The following is a 15,962-nucleotide window of genomic DNA, read 5'->3' on the forward strand; positions in this document are numbered from 1 at the left end:
TTAGGGAAGTCCTGGGCTGTTTTGATCAGCGAAATGGGTCTAAGTTGGATAAGGATGATTCTGTGCAAATATGTATGAATACCATTTAGGGTCAGGGTTTCTGTATGGGTGGATGTAAGTTTCTGTGCAGAGCAGTGCATTTAAACTAACTGACCAAAAATGTTTGAGCTTTCCAGCGACACCTTGAACTGGAGTAGTCTTCTCAATGAATTTCTTGGGATTTTCCCACTGAATCCCATTGCCTGGGATTTTCCTCTTGCCTCATCTCTGACACGTGGCCGTGGCAGGTGGTTCTCTGTCATAGGAAACAGTGTTTCCCCTTCAGATAGTCTCTGTATGAAATCTTGCGTTTCTTGTGTTTCCTCCATCAACACATCCTGTTTCGCTCTCTTTCAGGCTGTTCCTGAGACTGCTGGCATCAAGTTTCCTGACTTCAAATCTGCAGGTGTCACGCTGCGGAGCCAGAGGGTAGGCTCTTGTCCTGATCCTGTGGGATCTCTGTTAATGTCTTTCACTTTGCCTGTCTCTCTCCTTGTCTGTTCTCCTTTTATAGCTAAAGAAAGTCAAGTTCTTGCCTCTAAAATAAGAAAGGAATTCCATAAATGTGGAGACTCAGAAACCTGGAATGCTGGTTCTGTGAAAGCCAACTCACTGCCTTGCAGAGGCACCTGAACTTGCTGGTGTTTGTCACTGGTGTGCCTGCTCTGCTGTTAGGCACCTGTGACAGAACCAAGTGGAACTGTCTAGTCCAAACAGAGCTCACAGCCAGAACTAATGATCCCCATGGAGCACGTGTATTAATTGAGAGGTGCTTTTGGAGTGGTTTGGGCTAGAAAGGACCTTAAAGATCATCTAGTTAAGATGATCTTTAAGAACTGAATGTTCAGGTTGTGTCTTGAAAAAAACAGAGACACATAAACACATACAATTTTTAGCTTTTCTATTTACATTATCTTAGAAAATATTTTTTGGAGAAGCCCCTGTGTTCATTCTGTTGCAGAGATATTCCTGAGTAGAGAACTTTCTTGATGTTTTTGTATTGCTTTCTTATATCAGCAAGACTTGACACTTGCCTCTTAGCCACAGGCTTTGGGATATCAAATAACTTAAACCTGCTTGGTCAACTGAATGTTTTCAGAGGAATTTTGATCCTGTGTGCCCATACTAGTGCTTTTTGCTTTTTTCCTAGCCAAAAAATAAAAAGATTTTTAGTTTCTTTATTATAGAAAAGTTGGATAAGTATGTTCCTTGCCTGGCACTCTCACTTGGCATAGTAAATTTAAAAGACTGTTTTTGTGGAATGTTCTTTTGATATCAGAATGGTTTCAGATCTTCCTAGCTGTTAATAGAAATGTGTTTGGGATAATGCTGCTTCCATGTACAGGTGCATGGGTGTGTTAGAGGTGGGATGCCTCAGCAGGGTCACTGCTCAGGGGCCCCTTCAGTGTACTGGTGCCACCATCTGCAGGATACCTGTTCAAGTGAGGGGCTACGGCCTTGAGGAAATCACAGTCCAGAGGCAAGCAAGACTGCAGTGCATGTGTTGAGATTTATTGAGACGTGGCAGACGTGTTCTTGGGCACTAAGATAAATAGAGTAATTTATGGAGATTGATTTGGATTTTGAAAACTAATAAGTAATGGTTGATCTTTTTAATTTTTTTTTACCCCCTCTGGAAGAGACGCTGAGCAATAACATATCAGTGATGGAACCATCTGGCAAAGCCAGCAGCCTTTTTGTGCACCAAACAGGCAATTCAAATCCCAGCCTTCATGGAAATGGGTGCTACATGCTTTTATCTGTTCCTAATGCTCACAAGATGCAGTGCTAAGCTGAGGCACGGCAGTCTGATTCAGCAACTTTTAGTCTGCAGTATCCAAGCTCCTGGAATGACCTAGTGCAACTTTCTATGCTCTGCTTGAAATTTTTAAGGAGATATATGCTATTCTTAGAATTAGTGGTGGTTTGTGAATTAAGAAAGATGGTACATCACTGATCTGGGTGAAAAAACAACACTTTGCTGTTTGGAAATGTGAAACCTACCTCTAACCCAGAAAAATGAATTCATTTGTGGCTTTTAGCCAGTCACCTGGCTTCCTTTTCCAAGCCTTCCCTGTTTTTAAAACAGGAACTATTAGACTCACTTGCTTCACAGATGCCTGATGGGGAGAATTAATTACATGAGGTCAGTACAGGCCTTTTGAACTGGTAAGAGGTGCTGAAGTGCCAAATGTTATGGAGCTGACACAAGTCCATGCTAATCCAAATTATTTTACTTGTGGGATTTATATGGCAAACCCTCTGAACTCCAGTGATGTGGAATTGATCAGGGTGGAGGCTGACTAGGACTAAGTGAGGAATTCGAATGAAGTGCTGGAAATTCATACTCTGGCAACATCCAGTGTAAGATGTTTTGCCCTTAGCACATTGAAAAATGATATCTAAAAGCTTGTGCTGTCCTACAGCAAGTTCTTTTGCCTGAAGACCTAAAGAGTTCCTCACCTAAAGGCTTCTATTGTCCTCCTTTATTTTATACTTTGCTACTGTGCTTTACGCCTTCATGGTTAGGTGAAGTTGGATTTTGCACTGAGATCGGGGCTCAACCTCTGTCATGTGTGAAAAATGTACCATATCATCCCCAGGATAATAGCACTTACTCTTTGATTAGAGATTTTTTTTTTCCTGAGGATTTACAATTAGTCTGAAATCTGAGTTAAAATTAATTTATAGAAATGAGTCCTTGAAGAAAAAGTTAGGAATCCGTATTCAACTTAATTTGTTCCCAGTAGTTTTTATGACAATAGCCATGGCTCTTCAAATTCCCCCTGTCGTTAAAGCTTACACAATCTTACGGACAGGCTGAATTTGAAGACTGTTTTTTTTTCCCTGTGAGGATTAATGGTCACTTACAGCCATTATTCTTCATAACCGAAAGTTTCTCCTTCAGCAGACGCTGAAGAGTAATCTTCTGCTGTGAGTTCGACAAGCTGCCTTCTATCAGACTGGCTTCAGTCTCCCATTGTTCTCCATGGGACTGTGGCCACAGGCAAAGGAGGCCACAGCCCCTGTGCCCTTGCTCGGCATGGGATTTCCCTCTGCCTCCTGACAGCACAGACTGCAAGTTTCTCTAAGGCAGTGGGAAGCTGGGCATTATGAAAAGCTTCCTCTTGATTCAAGGCAGCATATTGCCTTGGTGCCACTGGGAACAGGAGGCAGTAGCAGGTGTTTGGAAAGGGGTGAGAGAGTTTCTTGAAAAGAATTTTAGACCTTTGCCTTTCCTGTTAGTAAAACAGTGTTATGAAAATAACATCAGAAGTGTATTATTAATCCTAAGCATTACTTCTGGAAAACTTCCTGTTATACCAGGTCTGCTCAGCTGGGAGGTCAGACAGCCAAAGAGCCAGAGGAAAAGAGAGTCGGGTAGGGAATTTGAGCAGGGAAAGGTGAAGAAAAGACTAAAGGGAAAGCAGGGAGCTGTGAGGAGGGAATGCTTTGCTGTGGATCTGCCTGAAGGAAAGGAAAATGGGAGCTGTTGAACTTGAATCTTTTCCAGGATCCAGACAAACCAACAGTAACCACATGTTTGTGATCTGGGCATGATGTTGCAGAACTGAATTTGTTTTGATTTCACCACAGTGTTTCTGTACCATGTTATTTTCAGCTTTAAGTTTAACCTTTGACTTTATTGTGTTCAGAGCACTTGACTTAGGCATACTTAACATCTCTGCAGTGTGTTTTAAGTAGTTTTTCTCTCTCAGCTCTGCCTGTGAATTTTAACTTAGGATTTCAGTAATGCTGTTGAATTGTTGCAGCAGTGCTTTTAAGAAGGAAGGTGATGCATGGAAAAGGATGGATGTTTGTACCTACTCCTGCACGTTGAAGTGTATGTCTGTGTCCTTGCTCTGTTGTCATGGGTTTGGAAGCAAAGGAACTGGAAGATAATTGATTGAGTGGTGTCTCATCTGGAAACAAAACAAAACTCTGTGATGAAAAAGAGTTTGTAGAATTTTCAGTCTGCGGAAAGGACTGAGGGATGCTCCAGCTTAGTCATTCAAAGAATTCAAAGGCTTCCAGACAGCAGCCTGACTCCATCTGCTTAACTGGGATCTTGTAAACAATTTGCCAGTTGAACAAATTAAGAAAGAAGTAAAGGAAAGAAAATTACAAGTAGAGCTTTAGTACCCCTTGATTCAAATATTCACACTCACCAGCTTTTAAATATTTAGTAGCCTTCTGAACACTTTTTTAGTTCTGATTTATGAATAAGAATTTACTGTGGTGGTGTGGGGAGAGCATGTGTGAGTTCTTCCATTTTTTTTTTCTTGGAGTGAGAACTAAGTGCTTACTGCAAGTCCAAGGTGAATGATATTTCTAGAGGAAGATGGGGTTGTATGTATGTGTTTAGACATGTTTATTCTCTGTATTTGATCTGACCAATAATTAAATGGCCAAGCATGCTGGCTGCTTACTCTGCATTGGAGGCTGCTGGCTCTGTTCCTTCCCTATCATTAATGCAAACCCAGACCTCATTGGCAGTGAACATGTGAAACATCTGTCTGTCCTCCTGTGATCAATACGGTCCCTTCAGAGGTTCAGCTTTTGGAAGCAGTTCCATAAAATACCAGTTATTTTTATTTGGATTTGATAAATTTAATTACTTGAAGCAATTAATTATTTATTTGTTTTGTATTGATTGCACTCCAAGGCGTTCTGACATCAATCTCATGGAGATCAGCACACCCTTATGAGGTGGGAAAGTTTATGTTTCCAGGTCTGAACATCCCATGGATTAGTTAGCTGAGATGTGCTTGTTGCTTCTGCTAGCAGTTTTTCATTAGTGAAGTTGTATGTTTTGCACTCTACAAGAGAGTGGCTGGGAGTAATTTCCACAGGGAGTCTGACAGAGGTGTAGAAGGAAGTAATTGTCTCATTTCTGTGAATAAAAGTTATGAAGAAATGATGCAGGCTGGATCGAATTCATGTTGTGGCATCGCCATCTATTTGTTGTATTACATGCCCTTTAATTAGGGCCAAGAGAGTGCTGGTGCATTTCCTAATCAAACTCCTGTCTGTAGAGAATGAAATAAGATGAAAATATTGGCGTATTTATTTTTAAAGAGAACTGCAAAGGATACAAAATCTTGAATGAACTAGAGAAGGTGAATCCAACACATCTCTTCCTCCATTCTTGTTCTTAGCCAAAGCAAAAGGCACTTAAATTGCTGAGAGAAAATGCATCCATCACCTTTTTTTTTGTGGGGTCGTTGGTGTGGGAGAGCATCTGGACCAAAGCCTTAGTAGGTTCTCGGGTGTAAGGAGAGCGCTCTTGGTACAGGAGTGGGATCACTCTGGGTATAGGATCTTTAAAATAAGTTGCAGTTCTGGAAAGGACACTCCGTATTGCTGCTTCTGTTGAATCATCCAGTACCAAACAGTGTCCATGCAGTATGAGGCCTCAGGGACCTTTGTCGGTCCTGGATTTGAGAAGCTTTTACTATCTTTGTGTGCCCATAGTGACACAGTTTCAGGTATCATTCATCAGCCAGTTTTATTGTGTGTGACTTGTGCAGAGCTCCATATATATCACTTTTTTCTTTCATTAGTGTAACCAATATAATGATCGAACTGTAATTAGTCACTGTGGTTGTTTGTATTTGTGTAAGTGGAGATTCAGTTAAATTATTTAAGAGAAAAGCAACATCAATTCAAGACATGCATGTGTTGCTACGCTTTCCTGTGTCTGATCTGGAAGTTTACATAACGTTCTTGTACTATGGTAGAGTGTCCATGGAATTCCCTCTCCTGTGGCCTGTCTTAGGCCTCCTCCCTGCAATCACAGCACACACTTCTGTGCTCTTGATTTGCTTCTGTCAGATGCAGCTCAGAGGCTGCAGCCATTTCCATTTTCTGCAGCCACCTCTACAGGTCTCAGCTTGGTGTCCGTGCCTGTAGTGAGAGGCAGGGGTAGGACTGTCTGGGAATCTGCACAGCTGCTTCAAGCAAACTACTACACTACTGTAGTGTCATTCTGGTGATGTGCTTTTAGCATAAAATACCCCCCGGTAAAAATGTCCTGTGCAGTTCTTTCTTCTGCACCATGTATTTTCTTATTTTTTCCTACACAAACACTTTCTGTAGTCCTTTTGCATTTGTTTTATAGGCTTGCACTATTTTTAAAGCAAAAGGTATTTAAGGACAAGGAATCTCAGGATTGGTAAGTGGCAGATAATACTTTGCTTGCCAGAGGATGTCCATCTTGTAAATGGGAGGCAGTCCTGGCAAGGTGTGAATTCCTCTTGTCTTCTCAGGTGTCTTGTTTCTTGTCACAACCTGTGTGTCAAATGGGGAGAGAGCCGGTGCTTGCTAGGTTCTCAGCCGTCATTGTGTGGATTCCAAGTAGCCCTAAGTTAAAGGGCCGCTTGTGCTGTGTCAAAGCAGTCTGTACCCCCTTTCTAGGGGAGAAAGGGTGGGAGACTATAAAAACCTTGAATACCCTTTTGCCTGCACTGGTGAAAACCCTTCATGCTGAAATGTTGATACTTCAGGACTTTGGTTCCTTCAGGAAATCTTTTAGCTTTACCCCTTGAATCAGTGCTACAGGTGAATAATGAGGCATTAATGTTTATAGGATAGCTTTACCCCTTGAATCAGTGAGCTACAGGTGAATAATGAGGCATTAATGTTCATAGGATCAGTGAGTTGCTTCTTTGCCATATGCCTAAGTATGCTGGGCTTCTCTGGTATCTGTTGGCCTCCCTCATCTTGACAAAGCCTTCACTAGGTATATTCCTGTAAAACTGGTTTAATTTACTAGGAGGATGCAAGTACAGAATTTATAGTTTTGCACAACTGATTTGGGAATTCGTGAGGTATGCCTAACCACAGTCCAAAAATCCCTTAAATAACCATTTACATAGGTTACTATAGAAATGTTTTCTTTTTAAAAGATTGGTTTATTTAGCATTAAGCCTCACTGATGGAGCAAGTTGATAGTCATGTGCCACTCCAGAGAGATGGCTGTGTGTTTAGTGTCTTACATAGCATAGGAGAGATTGCACAGTGGTATTACTCCTTATTTTCACCAGTGCAAAATCTTAATGTGGCAGATCAGCAGGCACAGACAGAAGACACAGAGTCCCTAGCTGTAAGCTGGGGCAGAGGGAAGCATGTATGTTCATTGAGACAGGTAATACCTGTGCAATTTCACACTTTCCTAGTTTTTGCATATATCCATTGCACTTGCCCATCCACCTTCCACTGTAGCACTTCAGTTCCATGCAGTGAAGCACTTCAGAATTTCAGAAATGTGCAGGTTCATATCTAAAACTGAATTTTTCAGTTGAGGTTTTTCAGATTCCAGAGCTCTAAGACTAAAGTACTTAATATGTTTCTTTCCTTCCTTCAGTCTTAAAACTGTACAGGAGTGGAGGCTCCCTGCTCCTGCAGAGCAGAGCCATGCAGCCCAGGAATGTTTGACCTTCAGGCAGAAAATGCAAAAAACATTATTCATCTGAAACTTCAGCACTCCTTCCTGGAAATCCACTAAACCATTCAGTACTTTAAAGATATCCATGAAGAAAGTGCCTAATGAGAAAGTTTTCTTGCTGCTGAAATCCACAAAGAAGGTGGTTTTCACTGTCAGTGAGCTATATTATGATGCTGAACAATACTGGTGCTGATGCATAAAACTACAGTTTACAACTGTACAGACACAGCTCAGATGTGTGGAGATTTTAGGATTAATGTTTTCAGGACAGTTATATCGTTTAGGGTTGGGGAAGGCTGATTTTAAGGAGAAGTTTACCTTAAAATTGAATTAAAATGAAGTGCAGCATCAGGGAGGGTACATGTGAAATATTCAAATAACCACTGATTAATTTTAAAAACCTTGTGTTTTGGTGATAGAACAAAAAAGAGTTTTCAGCACAAAAGAGGATTTTTTGAGGCAGGAGTGGGGAGCTGGGAGCATCAGAAAAGGAGCATTTGTGAAGAAAGTGATGAATTGAGAACAGGGCATTTAAGATGACCACACAGATACAATCACTCAAGGTCCCTGGCAGAATCTGTAGATTCCATTTCTACTGCAGATCCCCATGATAGTCTCTACCTGCCAGGTGGTGATGCTGTGAGACATAACAGGACTGTGTTGCAAGCTCTGCTATTACTTAGACTTCATTACTCTACTAAAATAGATTCAAATACATTTACAACTGTGCTTAAAAGTATTAGCATAAATCATGAAAACTGAGTGGCACAGAAAAATAAATGAACCGAGTCTGTTTGGGGAGGCTATATCTTCAGTTATTTCTTATCCTGTTTGTTCATTTAATGAATTTTGCCAATTAACAATTAATTTGCAGTAGGTCTCCTAGTCATTAGTGTGAATTAGCAAGGTTTTGTTGGCGGAATGCCTCGAACATTAAATAAAAATCCTGTATCATGCAAAACCTCAAGGGTATTCCATGGTGAGATCCTGTACAGAAATTGAACTGTAGGGTCCACCCCAGTCTCAGCCCCTGCTGTGAAGGTGTGGTGGGTGCTCTGTTCTGATCTTTTTAAACTGCATGACCCAGCTCGAGCAATGTCCTCCTCCTTCAGAGGGGAGCAGAGCAGGTCAGTGCCCTGTATTCCATGCCTTCCAGGCCAAGTGCATTTCAGCAGTGGCTGTGTATTCCAGGCTCCCCTCTGCATAGGTAGGCTCTGGTACTGTGGCTTTGTGGTGTTGACTCACACAATTTTCTGTAGCTCTTTATTTATTTTTCTCTTGGTACACGCAGTTCATGTGTTTAATGTAGGTTGTTTATAGCAAGGACAAAGGATTACAGTCCTTAAATCAAAAGTGATGTTGGTGTAATTATAAGCACAAGCTGGTGTTGCAAAGAGGGCTGTAGGGAGAGGCTGTCAAAGGAGAAGAGCATCCAAAATATAGTAACCTCAAAAATCCCAGCTAATCAGTTTTCTGACGGGAGCAATCTGTTTCCCAGGTATTATTATTATATGGGGACTTTAAAGATAATAAATAACAATAATAGTCTACTATGAGGAAGGAAAGAAAAGGGCAAATGCCATTCACCTCAGAAGCTGTGGTTGCTCACTGGAGTTCTCTGAGGAACATAATTTTCCTCAGCCCCTGCAGAGGCCTCCATCCATGACAACACCAAGAACATCCCAGGAGCTGTGGTGTTAGCAACAAGATTGCCTGAAGGGGTGTTTTCATTAATGCAGAGATATGGCCCACAGAAACCACAGATCCCAGTGCACACACACATCATGAGCCAGAGAGCTCTGGCTGGGACTTGTGCCCCCTGCAAATTGCCTCATTCTTTGGGAATGAGGGCAAGTGAGCACCACTTCCAGCACTGTGCTGCTTCTCTGATACCTACTTGAAAGACCAAAACAAAGAAGAGCTTCCTGAAGTAAGCTTGGTCTTAGCACAGCTGTACAGAGCACGACGACTTCTCTCTTGCAACAAGGCAGCCCAGCTAACGGACCCTGGCTAACAGATTATCAGCAGCGTTTGAGTAATAGACTGCTCATTTAGTTTTAATACATTTTGCATAGAGAGCAATCAGCCTTCATCAGTCTTAGAGATGAATTGGCTTAGCCAGCTAAATTCTAAAGATATTAGTCCGACAGTAGCCACATAAATCATAACATTTTCTTAATGATGGTAAAATTAAAATATACTCTTGCTTTGAGAAACCAATGAAGCCTTCCTGTTTGCAGGCCAGATCCTCCTTCCTGAATTAAAAGGAAGTTTAATTGATGGGGTTTTAAACTAAACTCACAGCCCACTCTTCCTCAGCATCTCTAGTGTTTCTTTCTTTGAAGTTAAATTAATTTGTCCTGCCTCTCCCTGTTCCATCCTCTAATCTTCAGGAGTGTCAGTGAAGACCATGGTCTGGATGTGCACAGCATCACAGTTGAAGGTTTTGCTAGGTTGATTGTTAGCACTGCCAGTAGTTCCTTGAGCTAGTGGAGCCTCCCAGGAGAAAAGCTTGTTCTAACCAACAAACCAGGACCTCCTGTCTGTCTACCTAGCCTAGCCAAGGATGAACATCTCCTATTTCCTGTGCTTTGTTCCTGAAGCTGGCCTGGTGCCCAGCATGCTTTTGCCAGAAGGGATATTAACAGAAGGGAATCCTGCCTTTGGCTAAAAAGACTCCAATGTCTGGTGTTGGGGCAGGGTGAATACAGACTCTGAGGACTTGTGACAGTCATACAAGTATTGTGTGTCCACAAGCTCTTCAGTAGGGAGATGCTGGGCTCATTGTGTCCCCCAAGTTAAGGGTAGTACCTTCTGACTAGGTCACCCCATACATCCCCTGGCGGAGGCAGAGCTGGATATGTCACCTATTTAAATGTTCTATATGGTTTCTCACGGGGCAGAACAATTCTTTGGGCTGAATTCTCTTGCTTTCAGGAATGTCTTCCTGATGTTCGAGACTGACCACTCAGTCTTCTGCTAAGCTGTGCAAAGTGACCTTTCCTTCCTTGGCATCCTGCTGCCAGCTGCAGCATGGCACCCATCAAATAAAGAGAACATCTCCTGTCCCAGTGCTCTGGGCTGCCTTATCTCAGGGCTCTACCCTGTCCTTTTCAGCAGAGCCTGTGCAGGTAGTCTGTGCAACAGAGCCCCTGGGAAAACCTGTTTTAGTGAGGTTCTGCTCAAGTTGAGACTTTGGGCCGAAAACTTGACTGGAATCCAAAAACTTGATAACTTTGATAGTCTTTCTTCTGCTAAAACTATCATTTTGTGGTCATCTGCAAAGAATTGGTTTCTTCACAAGTATGAAAGAAGTATGAAATTCACTGCTGTGCAGAAATGCCAGCTCTAAGTCAAAGACCTTTGGGGTAAAAAAAAAAAGGCAGAGGCATCTTATAGCCCTTACCTGTGCTGTTTGCATGAAGGTGGGTTTTTGTTTTTTCTCTAGTGCTCCTGTTGGATTCTCTGAGTCAGGTTGGTTTCTTAGAAATCCTCTCCTGATAGTCCTATTGGTCCTTTGCTGGAGTCTTTCTTGTGGTGCTAATATCTGTCAAAAAGGACCAGGTGCTTCTGAGCATATACTGTGAAAGGCCCATTCCCCTGGGGTGCTCTGTGGCGTCCATACTCTGGTTTCTTGGCTGAAGTGATGTCGTGGAGAAGGCAGGATTTCCCACAGGTCCTACACTGCTGTTGTGGAGCAACTGATAGGACATAGCCATAGCTGAGTTAAGGTTAGAGGTCTCACCATCTGGGTATGTGTGTGTGTGTGCAGTGCTCCTGCATTCAGAGGAATTAGGAAGTTCCAGATGGAGCCCCTTGGCATTTTTGTGCTGGGGCAGTGTTCCAGAACACTGGAAGTGATAGGTCTAATCTGGGAGACTGATGTTGGGCTGTCTGTTTTGGGCAACTTCAGCGTGTGACTTACGGGAGGTAAGGTGACCGCAGGCCCTCCCAGTGAGCTCTCCTGAGAGGCCAGTTTTAAGGTGGAGTGCATAACGTTTCTTCCTTCAGGTCATTCCCAGCCATGTTGCAGACTCATGGTTGGTCTGGCTGAGGTTTGGGGCGCTGGTCAGTAAGTGGTGTGTGCAGGATGGCTGCAGGATGCTCTTGCCTCCTGGCTGCTCAGTGGCCTGCCTGGTAACTTGGATTGGTGATTGGGATCCCCAGCTTGAGGTGTGAGGTCAGCTTTCCAGGGCTGGATATGGAGGGACAGCCTGTGCCTGTGTGCAGAAGGGTGTTTGACAATGCGGCGTTGAGAATCATTTCTTTCCTGGTGCATCTTCTCGTATAGCTGAGTGCTTTCATTTTTTCTTGGATGTATCTGCAGGGCTTGGAAACCTGTTCTCCCTGCCATATTGTGCCAGCTGCATTTGTGCTGCTGGTAATCTAATAAATGCTTGGTCTGAGCAGCTAGCACTCCTGCTAGAGCCCAAATGAATGCAGAGGAAGGACCCTGCTAAGTGTGTGCATTCTTCCTCTCCTGGCCAGCTCCGATTCCCTTTCATAGTTCACATCTGATGATTCCTCTCTCACCTAGCCCCTTAGCTCCGATGTAAATGTGTGTGCACACTTCCGCCAGTCAAGTAACTGTGCTCTCTCTGTCTCTCCCCTTTGTTACAAAGCCTGCTCTGTAAATGAATCCCACAGGTCTGGGGCTCAGCAGGTAAAAGGAGAAGTGAGTCTGTTAGCGCATGAGTCTAATCAGGCCGGCTAAAGCGAATAAAGTAGGGCAGCATTGCACATTAGCCGCTGTGTAAATGAGCCCTTTGATGGGCTGGGCACCGCGGGAGAGGGTTTGAAGCCAAGAAGAACTTTTGTTGTTAATTCAGTGACACATGGAAACTGTAAAACAGCGTGTCTTGCACACACACGAGAGAGAAAATAAAAGCCCTCACGACCGGGCTTTTCAATACCTGCCCTCGGACCTAGTCTGAAAACTTTCAGCCCCCGTCTCCCTCTCTTACCACTTGATTTTCCTTTCTCTCCCTTTCTTTTTTTGTTCCCCCTGCACTATAAAAAGAAAAGCTCTCTTGCCTTTTGAACTAGACGGCTGTGAGTGAGGGCTATCTCTGAGCTGTGTGGCTCTGTTACCTTTGTGTTCCAGATGAAACTGCCAAGCTCGGTGGGACAGAAGAAGATTAAAGCCCTGGAGCAGATGCTGATGGAACTCGGAGTAGGTGAGTAAAGGGGGCACGCGAGAGAGAAAGAGACACACAGAGCTAGCCTTTGTTCTTGAGATGGGCTATTTTTTCCCCTAGTAATACAGCCAGTTTCTTGAATAACAGTATGTGAATGGTTTTTAAAATATTTTATGTGTTTAAAAAAAAAAAAGAGAGGGTAAAAGCCAGAACAAGATGCACAGGGGTTTTTTTTTTCCTCCCAGTAGAAAAATCTTTTAAAAGAGCCTTTGTTTCTCTCTTGTTTGGGCCTTTTTAACCATCAAGAGAGGCAGCACAGTATTAGGAAGGCAAATCTCAGCCTTGCCGGGAGAGGTACTTCTAAGTGTGTTAGTGACCACGGCACTCGCATTGTTCAGGGCTGCCCTGTCTTGCTTTTAAGCTTCATTTCCTCTTAATTTACTGCTCACGGTGGCAAGTCCGAAATGCATCTGGGACTGTTCATCCCCCCTTTATAGGTTGCATGCTGTGTGAAAATCTGGAGCATCTCTGCTGAAAGGCGAGTAAACACACATCCCTCACTCTTGAACTCAAGTGTCTTAGCAGCAGAAAGAAGGGTTCACTTAACATGTACAATACCTGCTCATGGCTAGAGGGGGGAGAAGTGCAGCCCATGGCCAGTGGCTGCTCTCCATGCAGTGGGGACAGTTTGCAGGTATTACAGGTCCCAGCATGCAGTGTCTTTTGTTTAGACACCTGATGATCCCTTTCCCTCCCACTGTGGCTCGAGAGATATTTAAAAGTAGGAAAAGGGAAGAATATAAAGAAAAACAGAAGCCTTATTAATGATTTACAAGAGGTTACTGAACCTGTTCCCGGCACTGACTTCTGTTAAGTCTTGTTAGTTTTTTGGGCCAGCTGGTTTATGGCTCAGTATGTTGTCTCGGAGACTGTGCCATTCTGAAGGCCTCCTGTGGCTGGTGAAGGTTCAGCCAGGATGGTTTCCTCTTTCTGCTGTAAAAGTAAGGGAGTTACTGTTTGTGCTTGCTAGGGAAGCCTTGGGGAAGCATGTGAGTGCTTCTCGGAGCTCACTTTCCATGAGGGTGAGGAGGGGTTCCTGACTCCCCACTCCTGCCTCGCATAACACACATATCTTGAGGGTCTCCTGGTGCTCCTGCCCTGCTATACCTTAGAGTGCAGAATCACACCTGGGCTTTGTGGGGGTGAACACAGTGCCAGCTGGAAGGGGTCATGTAGGGACCACTGCTGTGTATCAGGGCAAACATGCAGAGCTTCATCCTTTTCTTCTGCAGAACTTGCAGCTCTTGCTGGCTCTGTGTGTGTGCATGGTGGGGGCAGCAGAATGCAAGGTGTGGGGAGGTGATCTGCCAGTTCCTCCTGCAAACAGGTCTGTAACACAGCAGCAGAGCAGTTCTCTGCCTTGTACCTGCCCTGGGAGGAGCAATAAGAGAGGCAACGGAGCTCAGCCTGTCCCCCCCCCTTGTTGCTGAAGGTGTAGGGAGCAGCAGGAGCCCTTCTGTCCTTTGCAGCAGTGTAGATCCAATTTCTCTGTAAGACACAGCTCCCTTCATGTGACCTGGTGGGTAGCAAGGTTCAGTCATCTGGTATTCCATCATCTTTCACTTGCTGAGTCCTGGACTTTGCAGGTTCACCCTTAGTCATTGGCCAGAACCAATGGACAGCCTGAAAAATCAGGTGTGCAGCCCTTAGGGATACCAGTTGCTACTGATCCATGTGATTGGAGTGAGGCTCCTGGTGTATCTTTCTGGGAATGACAGAGCAGCCAAGACCTTTATAGGAATTTTTCACTCGGGTTGTAGGTCTGGGTGTTTAACAGGAGGTGTTTTTCTCCCTAGATCTCAATCCTATGCCCACAGAGGAGATTGTGCAGATGTTCAACGAGCTGCGGAGCGACCTGGTGCTGCTGTACGAGCTGAAACAAGCCTTTGCCAACTGCGAGTACGAGCTGCAGATGTTACGGCACCGCTACGAGGCCCTGGCCAAAGCTGGGAGCATCGGCCCCCTCAGCGTGGAAGGTGCCCATCCAGATGGCCAGACAGGGCTTGGCATCGAGGAGGGCAAGGGAGATACCAAGGACCAGATCATTGATGTAGTAGGAGCACCACTGACCCCCAACTCGGTGAGGAGGAAGGTCGGGGGGGCAGAACAGGGTGCACTCAGGTCTCCGACGCAGATGCCCTGACAAGCGCTGGGAATGCTGCCCTGCTCTCCCTCCAGGCATGTGCGTTCAAGGGAGCAGAACACGCCTGTTCCCCCCCAAGTCCCAGTGCTGCTCTCTGGGCTTGTCTCCTGTGCTGGACAGTGTTCTTGGTGCTACAGGTGGGGTCAGCAGGGCTTTCTACATCCTGCATGCAGGCAGATGGCTTGGCGTGGGTGCCACCGTGGACCAAAGCGGCGAGGCTTTGGGTGATGGGAGCTTGTTCTAGGGCAGCAACAGTACAGCTGCAGGCCTGTGGCATTTTCCCTCTAGACACAGCCCCGTACAGGTTGCTCAGCAGAGGGAAGCGAGTGGGGAAAGCAGTCTTGAGGTGACGAGACATGACCTGCCCAAGACCCTGGAGTCAAGCAGCAGCTCTGCCTGGAGCAGGAGGCTTGGGAAGGAGAGAGGAGTTTGAAGAGCCAAGGAGGGTTTTTATACCCTACTTCCAGTGCCAAGAAGGAAAAGCCAGGCCTAGGGCTTCTTCCAGTGCAAGCCCTGTGGCAATGTCCTGTGCATGTACCTCTGCAGGATGTGAATCACGGGCCTCTCCTCCCTGCCTCCAGAAGGGCAGGCTGCCCAGCCCCTCACCACTGCCTCAGGGCCAAGGGCAAGCCTGGGGATCAGCTGAGGCTGCTTTCCCTTCTGTGCGGCCCCCTGGCACAGCTGAGCTGAACTGCCTGATGAAAGCTGCCCATCTCCACACCGTGGCATCCCCAACGCCTCCGACACACTGCCCCTGGTAGCGGCACAGACCTTTACTTTCTAAAATGTATAATGTATTGCAGGATATTGAGAACACCTTATCTGTCAATGGCAGAGGCGACACGTTAACCTGGACTTGAGTAATGTCCTATTTGATTGTGACAATGTTGAGTCGTAAGGAAGAGTTCTACTGAGACAGGTTCATGTTTGTAAAGGAGTCTTCTGAATTATTTTTTTTTTTTCCCTACTGCATTCAATCTGGAATCTCACCCCTCCCTCCCTGCGGTCTGGAGTGTCCTGGTTTGCAAACTTTTTGGGCTGATTTACAGTACACTTGGTCTCCCTTGAGAACTGGCTTGTTGGGAAGGTGGGAGAGATGGTGGTGGTGGCCATGACTGCAGGAGGAGGGAGCCCA

At 44.9% G+C, this 15,962-nt stretch overlaps 1 protein-coding gene across 1 annotated transcript in view; it reads left to right on the forward strand.

Annotated features, from left to right (window-relative positions):
• The window catches only part of DMAP1 (DNA methyltransferase 1 associated protein 1), a 28,980-nt gene extending 13,219 nt beyond the window's left edge, over positions 1-15,761 (forward strand). The window contains exons 8-10 of the mRNA XM_048313660.1: positions 397-468; positions 12,591-12,663; positions 14,481-15,761. Coding sequence (XP_048169617.1) covers positions 397-468; positions 12,591-12,663; positions 14,481-14,827 — 492 coding nt within the window. The 3' untranslated portion in view covers positions 14,828-15,761. The remainder of the gene's footprint in view (positions 1-396; positions 469-12,590; positions 12,664-14,480) is intronic.
• The last annotated feature ends 201 nt before the right edge of the window (positions 15,762-15,962 follow it).

The sequence above is a fragment of the Corvus hawaiiensis genome, chromosome 9 (assembly GCF_020740725.1).
Source record: "Corvus hawaiiensis isolate bCorHaw1 chromosome 9, bCorHaw1.pri.cur, whole genome shotgun sequence".
Classification (NCBI taxonomy): domain Eukaryota; kingdom Metazoa; phylum Chordata; class Aves; order Passeriformes; family Corvidae; genus Corvus; species Corvus hawaiiensis.